The sequence below is a fragment of the Ahaetulla prasina genome, chromosome 13 (assembly GCF_028640845.1).
Source record: "Ahaetulla prasina isolate Xishuangbanna chromosome 13, ASM2864084v1, whole genome shotgun sequence".
NCBI classification, from domain to species: Eukaryota; Metazoa; Chordata; class Lepidosauria; order Squamata; family Colubridae; genus Ahaetulla; species Ahaetulla prasina.
The window spans coordinates 13806423-13829007 of record NC_080551.1 but is presented as its reverse complement, the minus strand read 5'-3'; the positions used below and the strand labels follow the sequence as shown (position 1 = coordinate 13829007).

Below are 22585 nucleotides of genomic sequence, written 5' to 3'. Positions count from 1 at the left end.
CTCAGCGCCTTAGCCACTGAGCCACCATGTCTGTTTCAATCTGATTAGGATTGATCAAATTATTATACCCTATTAAGTATAGAGTCTCTTTCTCGAGCAGGGGGTTGGACTAGAAGACCTTCAAGGTCCTTTTGAAGTCTATTATTCTGTGTTCTCTATGTTCTGTATTTCACAGGCATTGTAAGAGGAGAGCCCTGTTAATCAATTAGGGGAAAAAACAGGAGTCTGTAGCATTTTTTCAGACTAACGCTATGGCTCCGACGAAGTGATTGCAGCTCGTGAAAACTTGGGCCTTCTAATAAAACTGTTAGTTGGAAGAGATACTACTAGCCTCCACTTGACAAAGAAAGGCAGTAGACAGATACGTTGCAAAATAATGAAGCCATCATCAACCAAGGGACGTGTCTGATTTCTTTCCAAAATTCCATTCTGACTTGGCAGCACCTATCAACGATGCCAAGAAAACTATTTTGAATTCATCAACCTTTGGAAATTCACGATTCATCTTTGACTCAACCGTGTCTTTGGAGCCCAAGTCTTAATGCTGGTGTATTTCTGCTGTTTTGGTGACCCTTTTAATATCAGGCTAGTCCAGGTAGTCCTCGGTTTATGACCACAATTGAGCCCAACATTTCTCTTGTTCAGGGAATTTTTGCCCCATTTTACGATCTATCTTGCCTCCGTTGTTAAATGAAGCCCTGCCATTCATAAGTTAGTAACCCAGTTGTTAAGTGAATCTGGGTTCCCCATTGATGTTGCTTGTCAGGAGGTTGCAAACGGTGATCACGTTACCCTGGAACACAGCAATGGTCATAAATATGAACCGGTTGCCAAGCGTCTGAATTTTGATCACATGATCATGGGGACACTGGAAAGGTTGTAATTGTGAAAAACGGTCATAAGTCCCTTTTTTTCAGTGCCGTTGTTACTTTGAACCGTCATTAAATGAACAGCTGTAAGTCGAGCACTACTAAATCCCAGCTAAAGAGGGATGAAAGAATTCCTCTGATTTTATTGCAAATGAGTCCTGTTCTTGTGATAACTTTGATTGAATTCTGTAATTGATCACTTTTACCCCTTCCCTAGAGGGACGTGGTGGCTCAGCGGCTAAGATGCTGAGCTTGTCAATCGAAAGGTTAGCAGTTCAGCAGTTCGAATCCCTAGTGCCGCATAAGAGGGTGAGAATAACGGGAACCTTTACCTTTATCTTACTAACGGAATGCAAGTTCCTTCGCTAAATTTTGGTTTATAAGCTACATGGGAAGAAAAAAATTCCAGAAGAGTTCCAAAAGAGCTTTTTCAAAAGGCAAATTCAATTTCTTTGTGTTTTTTTTTTCTCTTGAAGATGTTTTGCTTCTCATCCAAGATGCATCTTCAGTTCTTCAGACTTTCTCAGCAAGGTTTGGAAACTAAAACTCGATCTGGATGAGACTAGGGCTTCTTACGATGTGTCTTCACTCTTCACCTGCATTCCAGCGGGTGAAGCTGTCGTGGAAGTGAAGAAACGACTGCTACAAAACAACACACTAGGTGACAGAACTAACCTCAGCCCAGACCACATATGTATGATGCTGAATCTCTGCCTGACCACGACTTATTTTAAATCAGAACTGAAGATGCTTCTTGGATGAGAAGCGAAATGTCTTCAAGCGAAAAAAAAACAAAGTTCAGTTGCCTTTTAAAAAAAACACCTTTTTTACGCAGCGCTAGGGATTTGAACTGCCAAACTGCCGACCTTTCTGATCGACAAGCTCAGTGTCTTAGCCACTGAGCCGCTGCATCCCCGATAACTGCCCTAAAATCCCCCAATTTCTAATATTAAGTATATTTACTTAATTTTCATCCTGATCCTACCACGATGATGCCAACCGTATGTCAGAGTTGTAAAGGAATCGGCAGTTTGAGTCAAGAAATTGAAGAATAGTTTCTGTTCCATTTTTTTCCTCCCTTCTATTCAATTCCTGGAGATGACCCGGACAAGTGTCTGCAATCTTCTTGGCAATGTTTTTCAGAAGTGGCTTGCCATTGCCTCCTTCTTAGGGCTGAGAGAAAGTGACTGGTCCAAGGTCACTCAGCTGGCTTGGTGCCTAAAGTGGGACTAGAATGGGGTGAAATCCAGCAGGTTCTGACAGGTTCTGGAGAACCGGTAGCGCAAATTTTGAGTAGTTCGGAGAACCGGCAAATACCACCTCTGGTTGGCCCCAGAGTGGGGTGGGAATGGAGATTTTGCAGTATCCTTCCGCTGCCACGCCCACCAAGCCATGCCCACCAAGCCACGCCCAGAGAATCGGTAGTAAAAATTTTGGATTTCACTACTGGCCTAGAACTCATAATACCCTGGTTTCGTAATGTGATGCTTTTACCCACTGCATCAAACTAGCTCTCATTGAAATAGGCAGACCTAAAAGGATGCTGTTTGCCTGCTTGATAATAAGGCAGTTAAATCCTAGGCTGCGTTAATAGAGGGATAGAATCATGATCAAGCGAAGTTCTAGTACCACTTTAGTAAGCCTTAGTAAGACACACTTGGAATATTTATTTATTTATTTTTATTTATTTATAATTTAATTTCTATACCGCCCTTCTCCTGAAGGACTCAGGGCGGTTTACAGCCATATTAAAATACAGAAAATAAATAACAAATTTAAAAAGAATTTAAAAACAAATATTTAGTAAGCCAAATCAACTAAAACGGTCTTAGACCAACATAAAGCCCCTTAAAATTACAATTAAAATACACTTAGGCTAGTCCCGCTCAATGAAATAATAAAGTCTTCAGTTCCCGTTTGAAGGTCCGGAGGTCGGGGAGTTGGCATAACCCCGGAGGCAGCTCATTCCAAAGGGCCGGTGCTGCCACAGAGAAGGCTCTCCCCCTGGGGGCCGCCAACCGACATTGTTTGGTCGACGGCACCCTGAGAAGGCCCACTCTGTGGGAGCGCACAGGTCGTTGGGAGGCTATCGGTGGCAGAAGGCGGTCTCGTAGATATCCCGGTCCTAAGCCATACTGAATATGAATATGCATCCAGTATCAAAAAAGATGTTGAGACTCTGGAAAGAGTGCAGAGAAGAGCAACAAAGATGATTAGGTGGCTGGAGGCTAAAACATATGAAGAACCATTGCAGGGTATGTCTAGTCTAATGAAAAGAAGGACTAGGAGTGACATGATAGTACTGTTCCAATATTTGAGGGGCTCCTACAAAGATGTGGCGGGGGTGTCAAACTATTTTCCAAAGCACTAAGAAGGCAAGGCAAGAAATAGTGTGTGAAAACTAACCTAGAGAAGCAGCCTAGAATTAAGGAGAAATTTCCCAACAGTGAGAACAATCAACCAATGGAACAGCTTTCCTTCAGAAGTTGTGGATGCTCCATCACTGGAAGATTTCAGAAAGAGACTGGACAACAATTTGTCTGAAATGGTATAGGGTTTCCTGCTTGAGCAAGGGGTTGGACTAGAAGACCTCGGAGGTCCCTTCCAACTCGATTGTTCTGTGTTCTGATCTGCCTTTTCTGTTATGCTCACTAGCATGAGCAAATCTATGACACAGAACAAAATCGTTTAATATGAGAATTCCACTTTCAGCTTAGTTCTTGCTTTAAGAACATGGCTGCTGTTTCTTGGACAAGATCAGTTGGTCACTCTGTAGAACACGTTGCTTGGAAATTTCTCCCAAATATATCGATTTGCATTTGGTCTCTTGAATTGGTTGTTCCTTTTAAAGACTTGGGTTTGGAGCAGGGGTGTCAAACTTGATTTCATTGAGGACCACATCAGGATTATGGGCCGGGTGGAGGCATGGCCAGGGTGGGTGCGGCCAACTTGACTTCACTCGTATCAGTGCCTGTGGTGGCCCAAGCGCTCTGCCAGTCAAAACGGAGCACAGGGCCCTCCTGAGCTCCGTTCTGCTGGCAGAGGCACTGCGCACCAGTACTTCGCTGTTTCCAGGGCAGTCTCCCGGGCCACATCTAAGCACCCCATGGGCCACACCTGGCTCCCGGGCCTTCAGTTTGACACCCCTGGTTTAGATTATTGGTCCAAGAATGAGGTGGTGCGGAGTCAAAGTGCTAACAAAACTTTTACAGGACATATTCATAATATATATTTACATATATACGGCATACTCTTAGGCTAACCTCGGGTTTTTAAAACTTTGAATCTAATTGATCTGTCAAGATGGTTTTGAGGATAAAATATTACGGGGGTGGAGAGGATACACTCACAACCCTGAATTTCTGGAAGAGAAATTGGGCTGTAAATAGCAATAGCCTTTAGACTTATATACCGCTTCACAGTGCTTTATAGCCTTCTCTAACTATGGTGGGCTTCAAAGTTTTTTACTACCGGTTCTGGGGGTGTGGCTTGGTGGGCGTGGCATGGCATGGCTTGGTGGGCATGGCAGGGGAAGGATACTGTAAAATCTCCATTCCCTCCCCAATCCAGGGGAAGGTTACTGCAAAAACCCCATTTCCTCCCGATCAATCGGGACTCGGGAGGCAGAGAATAGATGGGGGCAGGGCCAATCAGAATTTTTACTACCGGTTCTCCGAACTACTCAAGATTTCTGCTACCGGTTCTCCAGAACTGGTCAGAACCTGCTGAAACCCGCCTCTGCTCTCTAAGCAGTTTACAGAGTCAGCATCTTGCCCCCAACAATCAGGGTCCTCATTTTAGCAACCGCCGAAGGATAGAAAGCTGAGTCAACCTTTAGCCGGTCAGGATCGAACTGCTGGCAGTCTGCAGAATTAGCCTGCAATACTGCACGCTAACCACTGTGCCACTATGGCTCTTAAATGTAATAAATACATTCAATAGATGAGTGGTGTGACTTAAATGTCAAAATAAAGCATATTTTGAACCCATTCTCTAACGCCATAGATGAGGCTATCGCTTCTCCGCTGCATGAGACACTGTTCTGAATTTTAAATTATAAACTGGCAGAGATTTTATTCTTACCCTTCCTTAAAAGCTGGATCTTTGCTTCTACAGCATTGTTAACAGACTCTCTCTCTTTTGCTTACATACCTTATTTTGCGTCTTCCATTCAAGGAACTAAATACACAGAGATTTGGCTGCAATCCTAAATCCCGATACGCTCAATGGATACATCCACATGTGTACAGATGTTCAGTTAGACAGCAGCCTAGGGCTCGACTCCATGTGCTCTTATGGAACTTGGACACTGCTTAACTTGCATAGGTGTGAGCTGCTAGCTCAGAAATATGGGCAGACGGCTGAATGCAGAAACAAGCAATTCTTACCGTGTTTTCGGTTGGAAAGGAAATACTTTTGCTGTCAAAGTGAAATATGTCTCCTTAGTTTAGGCACACGGGGACGGAACGCCAGGCATTTTGCATTTAAACAAATGTGGCTTGCACAAAGCCATGATGTGGTTGGCTTGGTTTGGCCTTCACGTGTAAATGCAGTCGTTGTGGGTTGTTAAACCGTGGCCAAATCTCTGCCTGTGAACTGTGGCTTATTCAAGAACCTGAATTGAACTGAGGCTTATTCAAGAAATAGAACATAAAGCCGGAAGGGACCACAGAGATCTTCTAATCCAACACCTTCCTCAAGCCGGAAATCTTATATCATCCTGGTCAAATGGCTCTCCAGTCTATTTTTGAAAACGTCCAGTGATGGAACACCCTCAACTCTTGGAGGGATGCTGCTCCATTCATTAATTGTTCCCAATGTCACCGTCAGAAAATGTATCTTTCGTTAAACAGATTAAACAGATTAACAGAGTTGGAAGGGACCTTGTAGGTCTTCTAATCCAACCCCACCTCCCACTGCCCAGGCAGGAGACCCTACATCATTTCTGACAAATGGTAGTTCAGTCTCTTCTTGAAAGCCTCTAGTGATGAAACTCCAGCAACTTCTGAAGCTCCATTTGTTGATTGCTTTTACTGGCAGAAAATTTCCCCTTATTTCTAGGCTGAATCTTTCCTTGATTAGTTTCCACCCATTGCTTCTTTTCCTACCTTCAGGTGCTTTGGAGAAGAGCTTGACTCCCTCTTCTTTGTGGCAGCCCCTGAGATATTGGAAGACTGCTATCATGTCTCTCCTAGTCCTTCTTTTCTTTAAACCAGACATACCCAGTTCCTGCAACCGTTCTTCATATCTTTTAGCCTCCAGTCCTTTAATCATCTTGGTTGCTCCTCTCTGCATTTTTCTAGAGTCTCAACATCTTTTTTTATAGTGTGGTGACCAAAATTATTTCTAGGTTGGAGCTCTCTTTAGCAAACTTCCACCTATCACTTCTTGTTCTGCCCTCTGGTGCTTAAACATGGCTTATTCTAGAAATTTAAGCAAATAAGAGGATAGCACAAGGGTATTCTGTCCCTTGATTCCAGAATATGAGGTCTACAGAATACGTCATCTGGAATGCTCCCATTGAAGGCATCAGCCAGCTAGTTATGCTGTTTTCCAACACCTGCCTTTTCATCTTCTCAGTTTTCTGCCACCGAACAGTAAGCATTCTGTGACATTTTATTTATTTATTCGTCAACAAGTACAAGGAAACAAGTAACAGTATAGACATAGACATGGGCACATGAAAAAAATTGGCACACACACAAAAAAAGGATGTAAATAGGCAAAACAGCCATAAACACATAGAATGATTACATATAATTGAGGACAGTAGGACTGGGACGGTAGGCACGCTGGTGCGCTTATGCACGCCTCCTTAGGGACCTCTTAAGAAACGTGAAAGGTCCATGGTAGACAGTTTAAGGTAAAAGGTATTTGGGATTAGAGAGACTATCAACAGGATCAGGTAGAGTGTTCCAGACATTTACTACTCTATTGCAGAAGTCATACTTCCTACAATCAAGATTAGAGCGAGTTACATTGAGTTTGAATCTATTGATAGCCCTTGTGTTATTATGGTTGAAATTAATGTATTCATTTACAGGTAGAACATTTTAGGAAATAATCTTATGAACTAAGCATAGGTCAGAACGTAAACGGCATAGTTCGAAGCTATTCAGACCTAAAATTTCAAGCCTGGTGGAATAGGGAATTTTATTTCGAGCAGAAGATTTGAGTCCTTTTCCAGTAAAATATCTCTGGACCCTCTCTAATGTATTGATGTCTGAAATACAGTGAGGGTTCCAGGCAGGTGAGCAGTATTCAAGTATAGGTCTGGCAAAGATTTTATATGCCCTAGTTTGGAGTATAGTGTTACCAGAGAGAAAACTTAGTAAAGTAAAGATTTACAACTCTTAATGCTTTTTTTTTTGCAATGATTTTACAATGAGCTCTGGGGCTTAGATCTTTTGAAATTTTAGCTCTCTTCTGCTGTAATTTGGCATATCAGCTTGCAGTTACCATAATGGCTGACTCTGACATTTTTTTCCCAGAGTTCACAGGGCTAAGAAAGGCACTCATTATTGGGTTCCATAAAGTAAGAAGCTAAGCAAGTGAATTTCTGAAATATGTGGGTGTGATGAGAAAGGCCATTTACGGCCTTGATAAGAAGAGAGGGGTGTTTGTGTGTGTGTGTGGGGAATCTTCTTTATAAAGCTGCTCCTTTGGTGCAGACAGGGAGTAGCAATTTCAAAAGGAGGTTCAATCTTTGCCTAGCCCGGAGGCCAAAAAGTCAAATCTCTGAGCAAACATAGCTACAGGGAAAAATTAGTGATGGTGCAAAGCGCCCTCTGTGGGCAGAAAGGAGAAATATTTTGAGATTCAATCTATAGTAGTGGCCAAAATTGTGGAAACCTTTTGGGAAAACTGTATTTTCTAAAACTAGTTAATAACACCACTTTTTTTTTAGAGTAGTATCCTAAAATTATATATCAATGGAAAGATAATTTAATCAAGAATGTAATGCAATAACTTTTATGAAGGATTTACTATTAGAATAGCAGTTGCAGTATAAAGAAGAAAAGTGAAACACATAGAAAAAACGAGATATACAAAAATGATCACCGTGTCAGTTAATACTTAGTTGGGTAACCTTTAGCATGAATTATGGCCTTACAACATCTTCCCATGGAGTGAACCAAGTCTTTTAGTTCTGCAGCTGTTATAATATGAAACCAAGATTGAATGATGGCTTCTATTAACTGGGTTTTATTGCTGGGTCGCTTCTGACTAACAAGTTTCTTTAGTCGGTGCCATAGATTTTCCATTGGGTGAAGGTCTGGGCTATTCCCAGGCTATTCCAGCAGTGGAATATGATTATCTTGAAACTCCAAAAAAACAAGTGGTGTTATTAGCTATCAGACCTCAAAAATACACTTTTCCCAAAACATTTCCACAAATTTGGCCACTACTGTATCATGCAAGGCAACTTGCAATAATTTTGCTCTGCAAAAAGGAGAGAAAGAGACATATTCTTGCATTGGAGGAGAAATTAAAGACACAGTCACGTCACTTAATTAGTTGCACCGTCTGTAAGATACAATGAAGTTCTGTTGAAACATTTTTCCATCAAATTAATTATTTTCTGGGGCAGGGGGGAAGAGGAGGGTGAGGCACAGTTAACTGCATAAGTATGAGATTTGTACGTGCTTCACCTGAGTTCATTGGTATTTGAGGGCTCCACACTAAGGGTGTGCAATATTTTTGAGGCCGGCAGAAACAGTTGGATTTTAGATAGCATGCCAAGAGTGGGTGGTCCCTAATATTGGATTTGATTTCTTTTATGTTATTTGATCTAAGTCGCAGCAGGTAGAAACAGCTCTCTGATCTGGAGCAGGCTCAGAAGAAAGCAGGATTAGGGCTAGCTACTAATGAAACACGGTGGCTCAGTGGCTAAGATGCTGAGCTTGTCAATCGAAAGGTCGGCAATTTAGCGGTTCAAAACCCTAGGGCCGCGTAACGGGATGAGCTCCCGTGACTTGTCCCAGCTCCTGCCAACCTAGCAATTCGAAAGCACATAAAAAATGCAAGTTGAAAAATAGGGACCACTTTTGGTGGGAAGGTAACAGTGTTTTATACACCTTTGGCGTTTAGTCATGCCGGCCACATGACCATGGAGACGTCTTCGGACAGTGCTGGCTTTTCGGCTTTGAAACAGAGATGAGCCCCACCCCCTAAAGTCAGGAACGACTAGCACAAATGTGTGACGGGAACCTTTACCTTTACTTTACTAATGGAATGAAGTTCCTTCATTAAATCTTGGCTTATAAACTACATGGGAACAAAAAAATTCCAGAAGAGTTCCAAAAGTGCTTTTTCAAAAGGCAAGTGGACTTTCTTTGTTTTTTTTTCTCTTGAAGATGTTTTGCTTCTCATTCAAGATGCATCTTCAGTTCTTCAGACTTTCTCAGCAAGGTTTGGAAACTAAAACTCAATCTGGATGAGACTATGGCTTCTTACTATGTGTCTTCACTCTTCACCTGCATTCCAGCAGGTGAAGCTGTCGTGGAAGTGAAGAAACGACTGCTACAAGACAACACATTAGGTGACAGAACTAACTGTCTGTTTTGATTCTGTCTGTTTTGGTTCTGCAACCCAACAAGACAGACACAGACTTCCGAGGATAATTAGAATTGCAGAAAAAATAATTGCTACCAACCTGGCTTCCATTGAGGACCTGTATACTGCACGAGTCAAAAAGAGGGCTGTGAAAATATTTACAGACCTCTCACATCCTGGATATAAACTGTTTCAACTCCTACCCTCAAAATGACGCTACAGAGCATTGCACATCAGAACAACTAGACACAAGAACAATTTCTTCCAGAATGTAATCACTCTGCTAAACAAATAATTCCCTCAACACTGTCAAACTAGTTACTAAGTCTGCACTACTATTAATCTTCTCATCATTTTCATCACCAATCTCTTTCCACTTATGACTGTATGACTGTAACTTTTTGTTGCTATCATTAAGGGTTAAATTGCAACCTATGACCATCATTTGTGTTGTAAATGATGTACCTTTGATGAAGGTATTTTTTTTCTTTTTCTTTTATGTACACTGAGAGCATATGCACCAAGACAAATTCCTTGTGTGTCCAATCACACTTGGCCAATAAAAATTCTATTCTATTCTATTCTATTCTATTCTATTCTATTCTATTCTATTCTATTCTATTCTATTCTATTCTATTTCTATTCTAACCTCAGCCCAGACCACATATGTACGATGCTGAATCTCTGCCTGACCACGATTTATTTTAAATCAGAACTGAAGATGTTTCTTGGATGAGAAGCAAAATGACTTCAAGAGAAAAAATAAAGTTCAGTTGCCTTTTAAAAAACCACCTTTGGGTCAACCTCGACCTGTATGACTGAGAATGTAGAAGAAGAAAATCTCAAATTTCTTCCATATTATTGTCCCATTTCTATGGAGGTGCCTATGTCAGTCTGTCTGTTTGTCTATCTCTGTCTATCTGTCTGTCTGTCTGTCTGTCTGTCTGTCTGTCGTTTAAGGGGACACATGATAGTAGTGTTCCGATATCTTAGGGGCTGCCACAAAGAAGAGGGAGTCAAGCATTCTCCAAAGCACCTGAGGGCAAGACAAGAAGCAATGGGTGGAAACTAATCAAGGAGAGAAGCAACTTAGAACTAAGGAGGAATTTCCTGACAGTCAGAACAATAAATCAGTGGAACAACTTGCCTTCAGAGGTTGTGAATGCTCCAACACTGGAAGTTTTTAAGAAGAGATTGGACAAACATTTGCCTGAAGTGGTATATGCCTTCCTGCCTGAGCAGGTGGTTGGACTAGAAGACCTCCAAGGTCCCTTCCAACTCCGTTATTCTGTTATTCTTCTTCAGTCCCCTTAAGAATGAACATTTGAACATCTACTGAATCTGTTCTTCCAACGCTAAGAGTTGAAAAAAAAAGGGTTGCCAACCACTTAGAATTCTCAGCTTTAAGACCTTCACCCAAGTTATATAAAGCCATTCTCCAAAAACACACAGCCACAGTATTTATACTTTTCTAGGCTAAGTGAGCCCAAAACTATGAGTACCAAAAAATGTACTCATCATGAAATGTTTTAGATTCAAAGAATAGAAAAGAACAAAGACGTATTGAGAAGTGGTTTCCCTGGTGTTGTTTTCTTTTTTAAAAAAGAAAAGTTTTAGAAACTTTGGAATTAAAAATATTTTATGGCACTTGGAAAGCCATAAAAGCATTCCGAAATAGTTTTGCCCAGCAAGGTAACATTACTTAGCTGACGTTGGCTGATTATAAAAAGGCTAAGCAGAATCACTTGGTGGAGAGAGACATCACTAGGAAATTCCAGAATTATAGGCTAGATGGAAAAGTTAGTAAAACTTCCTTGAAGAAGGAAATTACAAGCCACTTCAGGACTGCTGCCAAGGAACTGGCCCTCTTTGTGTTGTCATCAGAAATTGAACTCAGGTTGAGAGAACCCTTATCCTTTAACTGTAGACTTTTATTTAGTTACTAAATAGCAGAGCTGGCTGCAGACTCGTACAGTGAGGAGGTTGGGGAAGAACATGGACCAGTCCTGGAGTCTGGGGAAGGCTCTGATGAGGGCTCTGCGTCGGAGGCAGAGAGGGGGCCAGGGCCGTATGCCAGTTATCAGCTGCCTTTGGAATCGGACATCAGTGAGGCAGATGAGCAGATGGAGCCTGTTCCCAGAGTGCACATGCACACTGTTGCCAGATGAAGGGAACAGCTAAAGAACAAGGGTCGACTCGGGAGTAAGGCTACAGGTGGACGGTGAATGGCCCCTCCCAGAGGGAATAAAAGAGCGAAAGGGGAGTGGAGTTTGCAGGAGACAATTAGTTCGCCTAATTGGTTTGTGACTCTCTGAGATACGTTGCCAAGTTTTGAAGATATCAGCCTGGCAGATCCCCAAGCCAGATAAAGTCTGTGACTGTAAATGCTCCCTTGAAAGACTTTGCTGAAGGTGAATGAGAGAAATTCACAGTAATTTAATAAAAAGGGTTTTTTGTCGGGATAAGGAGTCTGCTTCGTGGTTTGGGAACACCGAAGTCAGAACAGTTATTTTCTCGAGGACACTTGCATAATCTAATTTTTTTTAAAAAAGTGATGAAACACAGCAGAGAAAAACCGTGAAAAAGTGGTTTATGGAGGAATCCGTGAATTCCTGGGGGAAGAGGAGCAACCTTCTAAATACGTTAATTTCTTTACTTCATGTATCAAATGTAGAGACCACCCATCTCGCAGGGCGAAATAAAAGAATGATTTCATGAAGTCATGACATTTGGAAACGACTCTGAAATTCCAGCCTTTGAACATTTTTTTTCAGGAGATGCATATCTTTCTCAGCATGCGGACAAATGTTGCTTCCTAAATGCAAAGAAACCCCCAAAATGAAACAAAATCCTCTTTCCAAACAGGATATGAGTTTCTTTTTTTTCCTTTTTTTTCTTTTTATTCAAAAAGTTTTACAAAATTTTTTCCCCCTTTCTCCCCAACCCCCCTCCCTTCACTAATCCCCTCCCCCCTCCCCCCTAACTTCCCGGAACAAGCACAAGGTATAGTTAAAAATAAAACAAACATATGCTAAGAAAATTTCCCCCCAAAACTATTATACCAATTTTCCCTCTCTAGCTCTGACTTCCTCCTAACATAACCAAAATCCTTCAAAAAAAATTAACAATTAACAGTAATAAGATATATAAAGCAATAGAACAAATTAATCCTAAAGTATTTAAAACCAGCTAAAGCATAAAAATCCAATCCCATTCAGAGAATATCTCCCTTATAGCTTCTATAACCATATAATTTCCCCCCCAGGTCTTTCTTACATAAGATCTTTCGAGAATATTCTATTTAAAATTCAGTACAACACATTATAAAATTTCAATACAGAAAATTACAATATCTATTCAACTTTAGTCCTTCCTCATCAAAATCCAGTATAAATCCAAATATCTAGTCTTTTATGATAGATATAAAACATATAATCAACCCATTTCTTCCAGATCTTCCTCACATATTGTCTTTCAGGGACACTAATATTTTTGTCTGTTAATATTTCAAAACAACCTTGTTTCAAGGATAATACTTTTGTCTCTTGCCATTTTTTTTGATGCATTAATCTCTGTCTTTCCTTCATTACTCCTTTTGAAAAGTCAATCACAATATTTCCTAGTAGTTCCTTATGTCCAAGAATCCACAAATTACTGCCGTATATTTCATCAGTCCAAAAAGAGAACTCTTGGAAAGCATTAACCCTGTGAGTTTTTTCAGTTCGGGAGACAGCCTCCTGTAGCACAAATTCAGGCATTTCATCCAAACTATTTAAAGAAAACTTCTTTACATCAACTTGTTTATTCACGATCATATCTTCATATTTATCCACTTTTGTTTGTATCTCCTCCATTCCATTTTCCAAGTCCTGATTACACTGGTTAATTTCCTCCAAGCTCTCATCCAAAACGTCCCCATTTTTTATCAATTCGTATTTTTGAATAATTAAATACATTCTTTCTGTGTAATGATATGAGGATATGAGTTTCTAATCTACTATTTTAAAAAAATGTCCAAGTATCATTTGACGTTTGGAAGCCAGGGAGAAATTTGAAGGCGGGAAGAAAAGGAGCATGGATAAACCCAAACCCGAGTCCTTAAGAAGGAAGTTGACTGACCTTGAAAATTAAGCAGAAAGAAGACACAGAACAAAATCAAACATGGAATCTACTGTATTTTTTGGAGTAGAAGGCACACCTTTTTTCCCAAAAAGGGTGAAAATCTGGGTGCGTCTTATACTCCGAATGTAGCCCTGTCCAGCTTCTCAAACGGAGGTTTCAGAGGCTGAAAAAAGCATCAGAAATGAAGCTTCAGAAAAGAAGCCCCCAAACAGAGGCATTTTTTTCTGAAGCTGTTTCAGAGGCTTTCAGAGGCAGAAAAAAAAGTTTTTTCTGAAACAGAGTTTCAGAAGTTTTAGAGGCAGAAAGAAAAGCAAAAAAAAAAAAAAAAAGCAAGGAAGGCACAGAGCTCACAACCAAGGAACCTGTTGCTAAAATTCACCTCTTGGAACAGCTGATTGGGGGTATTCCGAGAGGCCGATCCACCTGCCAATCAGCTTTTTTCTTATTTTCCTCCCCAAAAACTAAGGTGCGTCTTATACTCCGAAAATTACGGTATTTTACCAGTTGGTTGGGGGGAAAAAAAGTGATGGAGATTAAGAATATAATCAGTATTGTTAAGCAAATTAAATACCCAGACAACACGATGTTTATTAAGAAATGTAATTAATAAAAAAATCAATACAATTTTAAAAAAAGAAGGAAGCAGAAAAACCCTATTTTTACCGAGATATTTCTTTTCCTTTAAATGTCTCAGTACAGTACAAATTCAGTTGGACTGCCAATGCAGTTCCCTTTCCAAAAGTCAGGATCACTAAGAGATACAACACACTGACCTAAGTCAATCTGGTGTAGTGGTTAGAGTACTGGCTGAAAAAGTAGGAGACTGTGAGTTCTAGTCCTGCCTTTGGCATGGAAGGCTGCTAGGGGTGACTGAAGCCAGTCCCATTCTCTCATCTAATTAACAGGTTGTGCTTGTGGGGAAAATAGGAGGACGAAGGAGTATTCTATGTGTTCACTGCCTTGAGTTATTTCTAAAGTAATAAGGGTGGGATATAAATAGCAATAGCACTTAGACTTACATACTGCTTTACAGCCCTCTCCAAGCAGTTTACAGAGTCAGCATATTGCCCCCAACAATTTTGGGTCCTCCTTTTACCAGGGGTGAAATGCTACCAGTTTGCACCGGATTGGGCGAACCAGTAGTAATAAAAACTACCGGTTTGAGCGAACTGGTAGTAAAAAAAAAAGCTACCAGTTCATTTAAACCGGTATTCCCGATGATCAACTGTGCTGCGGGATTTAGCTTTGCTAGAAATCCTGCTTTCTAGTGAATCTAAATCATGCGGCACAGCTGTCTCCCGCCCCCCGTTCTAATGATCTTCAAATGGCTCCTTTTTCCATGCGAAATGCGCGTTTGGTGTGCACTGCACATGCACACATGCAGCGTGTGTTTGACACGCACTGCACATGCATGCACAGCATGCATCTGGCATGCAATGTGCATACGTGCGCACATAGCACACATTTGGCGCACATTATGCATGCACGGGCAGCAAACCAGTGGCAGCCGACGGAGGATTGCACCACTGCCTTTTACCCACCTCGGAAGGATGGAAGGCTGAGTCAACCTTGAGCCTGGTGAGATTCGAACTGCCAAATTGCAAGCAGTCGGCAGTCAGCAAAAGTAGCCTGCAGTACCGCACTCTAACCACTGCACCAACGCGGCTCATATAAGTTCAGAACTAATAAACTATATTTGCCTTCCTGTCCCATGCTATGGATCTATCTTGCTTAGCTTGAGGGGAGGGGGATCCCCTAAGATCAGTTTGATGCTGCCCCCTGGTGAGGCAATATAGTAAGACACTATTAATCTGGCTGGTTTCTTCCTTCACTTGTCAGGTTTCCCTTCCAGTTCCAGAGTCTTCCAGAACTGATGCTCTTCCCCCTGGTGGTGATGTTGCTACAGACCAGGAGTAGTCATGGCAGCCTACCTTTCTACAATGGCTTCTACTATGACGGACCCATGAATGATAAAGGTGATGATCAAGGTGATGGAGAAGATACCGTTTGGATGGGAGAAATGAGTACCTGGGTAGAATAAATAGTTAACAAGTCAATTCACTGAAAATGTATAGAAAAAAACATCAAGGCTCTGGAATGAGAATATTTATTTATTTATTTATTAAATTTATATTGTTGCCTATTCGTCCATGGCGACTCAAGGAGGCTTACAGAATATAAAAACCACATTTCAACCCGTTGTTCCCCATCCAGTGGTGAAATGTAAAATTTGTTACTACTGGTTCTGTGGGCATGGCTTGGTTGTGGGGGTGGGGGGTAATGTGACTGTGTGGGCATGGCCAACTTTTGTTTTTAACTTTTAAAAGCATTTTTTTCTACAACTTCTTCAACCGAAAAATGCTTTTAAAGGGTTCTGACGATCCCAGCTGAGCCACGTGATCATCAGAGGCTTTTTTTTTTAACTTTTAAAAGCATTTTTTCGGCTGAAGAAAAAATGCTTTTAAAAGAAAAAAAACCCCTTTGATGATCACGTGGCTCAGCTGGGGTGGGGAGGGGGGCAGGGATTTTTGCTACCGGTTCCCCGAACCACCCGCCGCCATTGCTACTGGATCAGGTGATCCGGTTTGAACCGGGAGCATTTCACTCCTGTCCCCATCCAACCCCTAACAGCCTCCAGGCACTGAGAGAGGGAGGACATGGCATCACTTAACTTAATATTAGAAAGAAAGAAAAGCTGTAGTTGAGTTTTCGCAATTTTCCATTTCATTTTGATATGATTTTACTGGGTCAGAGAACTGTTTGACCTAATAAGAAATGCACACATGTCATAGCACTGTGGTTGTTTTGCAAATTACATTAAATTGTAAAAATTGCTCTACTGAGTTAATCCAAGGTCCATTTTAGTCCAGCCTTTTGTTTGCCTTTGGGGAAGACTTGGGCATTTTATGGCTCCTGAACCACATCTGGTCCTTTGGTTGACCCTGTCTGGCCCACATGGATTGCTTTTATTTTGAAGGCAACTGCTATTATTTTTCAATTTACCTATGTGAGTGTGTGTGCATGCTATATACCTTCATTTCCCTGTTGGTTCAGTCCTCTGCAACAGTCCAGTTTCTTACGTGGCCCCTTGGGAAAATTAATAGCAAGGCCCTGCTTTAGGGTGCCTGCAAACCAGAGCTGGAGACTGTAATTCACCTGAGATTTACCCTTTCCCATTGTTGTTCACCTGAGATGCACCTTCTCCCATTGAAGTTGTCCTGATATTCACCTTCTCCCACTGTTGTTCACCTGAGATTTACCTTTTCCTACTATTGGTCACCTGAGATGCACTGTTGTGTCTTGCCCGCTCTCACAGCAGCTGGGGCCTTCTTATCTGCTCCCGAACACGGAGGAATGTATGCCTCCCGGCCCCAGTCCTGGCTCCATGCCCAGACAAGCTGCAGAGGAGGGGGCACCTCCCGGTCCCAGCCCTGGCTCCATGCCCAAGCAGGCTGCAGAGGAGGGAGCACCCCCCGGCCCCAGCCCTGGTTCCATGCCCAGGCAAACGGAGCAGCTAGACCCCTCCCCCTCCTCCACAGCATGTGAGCCTGAGGAAGGTTTATTTCCAACAGCGGCTGATTGGAGTGACCCTCGCGTCAGAAGACTGGATAGGCGGAGGCAACAGAAGGAAGGGAGGGGCAGGCCTTAATGAGTGCTGAGTCATGGAGCCACACCCCATGGCCTAGATAAAGGATCTGCTTTCTGGCAGTCTCTGAGTCAGGCAAAGTCTAAACATATCTTGCTGAAGTCACTTACTGGTCTCCTGCCTGCTCTGAGGACTTTGCTAGGACTTTGGGCAGAGCTGCAGAGGCAAGCCTGATTCGGATTTCCCTGACCCGGCCGTCAGCGGAGGAGTGGGACACGACATGCACCTTCTCCCAGTGTGGTTCACCTGAGATGCATCTTCTCCCATTGTAGTTCACCTGAGATTTACCTTTTCCCACTATTGGTCACCTGAGATGCACCTCTCCCATTGTAGCTCACCTGAGATTTACCCTTTCCCATTGTTGTTCACCTGAGATGCATCTTCTCCCATTGAAGTTGTCCTGATATGCACCTTCTCCCACTATTGTTCACCTGAGATTTACCTTTTCCTACTATTGGTCACCTGAGAAGCACCTTCTCCCACTGTTTTCTACCGGACCTGGTATTTTGAGATGTGTTACCTGACATCCAACCTTGGTTCCTTCCTTTCTCAGGTCTGCTCAACGGTGTCCGACTGACGGTTGAGACCTCCGACGATGCCGTCTCCACCCAGCGAGGTGCCAACGTTACACTGCCCTGCCATTATCACTACGTGCCTAAACTGGACGTCCCTCGCAAGATCCGCATCAAATGGTCCAAGCTGCGGGAGGACAACTCTAAAGATCGAGACGTGTTGGTGGCATCTGGGCGAAATCACCGCAGCTTTGGCGAGTTCCGTGGACGGACTCATCTCCAGCAAGAGTCTGCTGATGAAGCCTCGCTGGTGATCAATGACCTGCGCTTGAATGACGCTGGGAAGTACCGCTGTGAAGTCATTGATGGTCTGGAGGATGAAAGTGGGACCGTGGATCTAGAACTGGAAGGTGAGTAGGATGGAGCTGATGTGATCAATATTCTGATTGACACACACACGTGTGTGTGTGTGTGTGTGTGTGTATGTATATATATTCGTAGGTTTTCATGGGTATAGGTATGTGTATGTGTATGTATATATATATATATTCATAGGTTTTCATGGGTATAGGTATGTAGGTCTTGCCGTATTTGGGTCTTTTCCCGTTTAAGGTTGAGAGTATCTTGGCGACATTTCGACGAGGTCTCACTCATCATCTTCAGGCTGGTGCTTACAGCTTCGTGTTTGTGCGAGCAAAGCACGAAGCCGTAAGCACTAGCCTGAAGATGACGAGTGAGATCTCGTCAAAACGTCGCCAAGATACTCTCAACCTTACACGGGAAAAGACCCGAATACGCCAAGACCAACCGACATACATACATACATACATACATACATATATATAAAATACACACACACACACACACACACACACACATATGTCTTTTAATGATCCTGTAATGATTTGACTTGGGGCAACTGAATGGAGCTAAGTATTTACTGGCCGGATGCCCTTCCTGTCGCCAATGCGGAATTCACAGCAGATATATTCTCATTCTGCCCAGAGAAAGAAAAATCAGCCTCTACCTAGGATCGAACTCACTGCCTCCTGATTGTGAGGTGAGAGCGCCACCTCTGGGCCACCGCACTACTTATTCTGAGATATAATGATGTGATTAAGAAGTTGGCCTTGAACTGTAGAGATCCAGTTGGCTCCAGAGCTTCTGGATGATGTTGAGAGACAGATGCTGTCAGGCAGGAAGAATCAGGATTACACATTAAGTTCCAGTTAAGATTATTTATTGATCATGCTTTTTCACAAGAATCAAGGCAACTAATGGTCACTAAATTGGCATTAGGTAAGAGTCAACAGAATTCAAGGGTGGCTGGACTTGGATTGCTTGGGGCAGCATAATGACTCTAGGCTTATTGCTCACTTGACCCCATCCCCAGGTTCTGTCTGCTCTTCTAAAGATACATTTCGCTCACTAGGTTATTGTAGCAATAGAATAGAGGGCAATCTCCATATATGCTCTCTTGAGCTTTCAGGTAGAAGTTGAAATGCAGATGCAAAAATATATTAAAAATATACAACAAAACCACGGAACAAGATGCCCCCAAATCATATTTGTACTTATTGCGATGCACTCAAAAGCCAGATTGGGCTTATTATCAGGGATGTCTTCTTTTAGGGGAAACAGGGTAAATAGATGATAGATAAATAATAGATAGATGATAGATTATATGATAGAATAGATGATAGATAGATAGATAGATAGATAGATAGATAGATAGATAGATAGATAGATAGATAGACAGATAGATAGATAGATATGATGGATGGCTCAATGATATTTATTTTGGTAAAATAACATTAGTGTTTCTTCCTTTTTCTGGCCACCAGATGTCACCAGTAATCTGTCATTTTTTTTATTGGTATCCTTTTATTTATTTATTTATTTATTTATTTATTTATTTATTTATTTATTTATTTATTTATTTATTTATTTATTTTGTCACAACATCATACACAACATCATACAAAAAGATTATATAGTATATAAACATATATATGAGGAAATATTAGGAGGTATAAGCATATATATATATAGGAAGAAGAAAAGAAAAACAATAAGACAGGAACGGTAGGCACGTTTGTGCTCTTATGCACGCCCCTTATGGTCCTCTTAGGAATGAGGTGAGGTCAATAGAAGAAAGTTTTTGGTTAAAGCTTTTAGGATTATAAGAAGAGACCACAGAGTCAGGTAAAGTATTCCAAGCACTGATGATTCTGTTACAGAAGTCATATTTTTTGCAATCTAGATTAAAGCGGTTGACATTAAGTTTAAATCTATTGGTTGCTCTTGTATTATTGCAATTAAAGCTGAAGTAGTCTTTAACAGGAAGGACATTACAATAGATGATTCTATGAGTTAAACTTAGGTCTTGTCGAAAGCGACAGAGTTCCATTTTGATGTAAGCAGCAGCCTATTGTGTGATTGCTTTGACATAATCTAGATCCAAAGCAAAAATATGCGGCCTGTAATCTGAAGATATATTTTAAAAACCAAGCAACCTTTGTTGCTGACTAAAAAAAAAGATCCAGCTTTTACTAACAGTATGGTTAGCGGTGGGGGATGCTATGCGTTCCAGTCGAACCGTGTCAAGATGGCCACGAAGTCGCCCATCTCTGTTTTACACAACCTTCTCCCAAATCAAGGTCATCTAAACTGGGTTTGAGTCAATTCCAGGCATCGATGTGACGCCGTACGTTGTTTTGCACCTTGGATTATTCAGTTACAAAATGCATACATTCAGTAATCTTTCCATTTGTATTTGTTCGCTTTTCCCGACCCAGGAGTGGTTTTTCCGTACCAGCCTCCCCATGGGCGCTATAAGCTTAACTTCCACGAAGCCAAGAAGATCTGTGAAGATCAGGATGCAGTAATAGCCTCCTTTGACCAGCTTTTCAACTCCTGGTTAGACGGCTTAGACTGGTGCAATGCTGGCTGGCTGATTGATGGCACAGTCCAGTATCCTATCACGGTACCCCGGGAACCCTGTGGTGGGCATCACCTGCAGCCGGGTATCAGAAGCTATGGAGAGCGTCACAAGAACCTCCACCACTTTGATGTCTTTTGCTTTTCTTCTGCTCTGAAAGGTGAGTGCGGTTATCTTTGGGGCAGCGACTATTTGTAGAAGTGGACCATTTTTACAAAGGTCCATTCCCCACCATCCAGTCAGAGCTGAAGAAGCTTCCTGGATGAGACGCGAAACATGTTCAAAGAAAAACCAAGGAAGTCCAGTTGCCTCTTGAAAAAGCACCTTTGGGACAACCATAACCTGGAGGACTGAGAATCTCCATAGACATATTAGAGGCAGATGAATTGAGAAAGAGGTAATAGGCTGGGGAACTTTTCTCTTTCTGGTGATGTCCACGTGGTGATATAACTTGTGATCCCCTGATAATGTGTCCTGTACACACGTCCGGCTTTGAAAGAGCTTGGAAAACAGCAATTAATCAAATGAAAAGTATCAAAAGAGTAGATTGTGGACTGGACCAATTGATTATGGACTGGACCGGTTGCAAAGCACTCATTCTCTTTTCTTTTTAGCAATTCTGACTTTTTATTTTATATATATAAAATATTTATTTATTTTTATTTATTTATTTGTTTCAATTTCTATACCGCCCTTCTCCCGAAGGACTCAGGGTGGTTTACAGCCAATTTAAAACAACATGAATATACACAAAGAATTAAAACATAATTAAAAACTAATTTTGAAATTTGGCCCAACAAATTAAAACAATCCCAAAAACTTCATAAAAACCCCACTAAAATTTCATTAGGCTAGCCCCGCACGATGGAATAAAAAAAGTCTTAAGCTCGCGTTTAAAGGTCCGGAGGTCGGGGAGTTGACGCAACCCAGGAGGCAGCTCATTCCAAAGGGCAGGAGCCCCCACAGAGAAGGACCTCCCCCTGGGGGCCGCCAGTCGACATTGTTTGACTGACGGCACCCTAAGGAGGCCCTCCCTGTGGGAGCGCACTGGTCGATGGGAGGCAATTGGTGGCAGTAGGCGGTCTCATAAATAACCCGGTCCTATGCCATATTTTATATATTATATATATATTATATATATAAATATTTGATATTTGTTTTCTGAGGTTTTCGCGGGTGTTTGTATGTAGGTCTTTGGTTATTCGGGTTTTCTCCCGCGTAAAATTAGAAGTGTCTTGGCGACGTTTCGACGAAGTCTCATTCGTCATCTTCAGGCTTCAGCTTCGTGCTTCTTGCTTCGTGCTTCGTGCTTCGTGCTCCCAGAAGCACGAAGCTGAAGCCTGAAGATGACGAATGAGACTTCGTCGAAACGTCGCCAAGACACTTCTAATTTTACGCGGGAGAAAACCCGAATAACCAAAGACCTAAATATTTGATATATTTATATAATATTTGATATATATAAAATAAAAAAGTCAGAATTGCTAAAAAGAAAAGAGAATGAGTGCTTTGCAACCGGTCCAGTCCATAATCAACTGGTCCAGTCCACAATCTACTCTTTATAGGTAAAGGTAAAGGTTCCCCTGGCACATATGTGCTAGTCGTTACCGACTCTAGGGGGTGGTGCTCAGCTCCGTTTCAAAGCCGAAGAGCCAGCGCTTTCCGAAGACGTCTCCGTGGTCATGTGGCTGGCATGACTAAACGCCAAAGGCGCACGGAACGCTGTAACCTTCCTACCAAGGTGGTCCCTATTTTTTCTACTTTCATTTCTAGGTGCTTTCAAAACTGCTACGTTGGCAGAAGCTGGGACAAGTCATGGGAGCTCACCCCGTTACACGGCAGCACTAGGGATTTGAACCGCTGAGCTGCCGACCTTTCGATCGACAAGCTCATCGTCCTAGCCCCTGAGCCACCGTGTCCCCTATTTACTCTTTATTTA

The 22585-nt window shown here is 42.0% G+C and overlaps 1 protein-coding gene across 3 annotated transcripts in view; it reads left to right on the top strand.

Annotated features, from left to right (window-relative positions):
• HAPLN3 (hyaluronan and proteoglycan link protein 3) overlaps positions 1-22585 on the top strand; it is a 28695-nt gene that overhangs the window by 4176 nt on the left and 1934 nt on the right. For 2 of the 3 annotated variants that reach the window (XM_058156021.1, XM_058156022.1), the window contains exons 3-5: positions 15387-15535; positions 17747-18115; positions 20504-20806. In XM_058156021.1, coding sequence (XP_058012004.1) covers positions 15387-15535; positions 17747-18115; positions 20504-20806 — 821 coding nt within the window. The remainder of the gene's footprint in view (positions 1-15386; positions 15536-17746; positions 18116-20503; positions 20807-22585) is intronic. The other variant, XM_058156023.1, reaches the window with a different exon arrangement.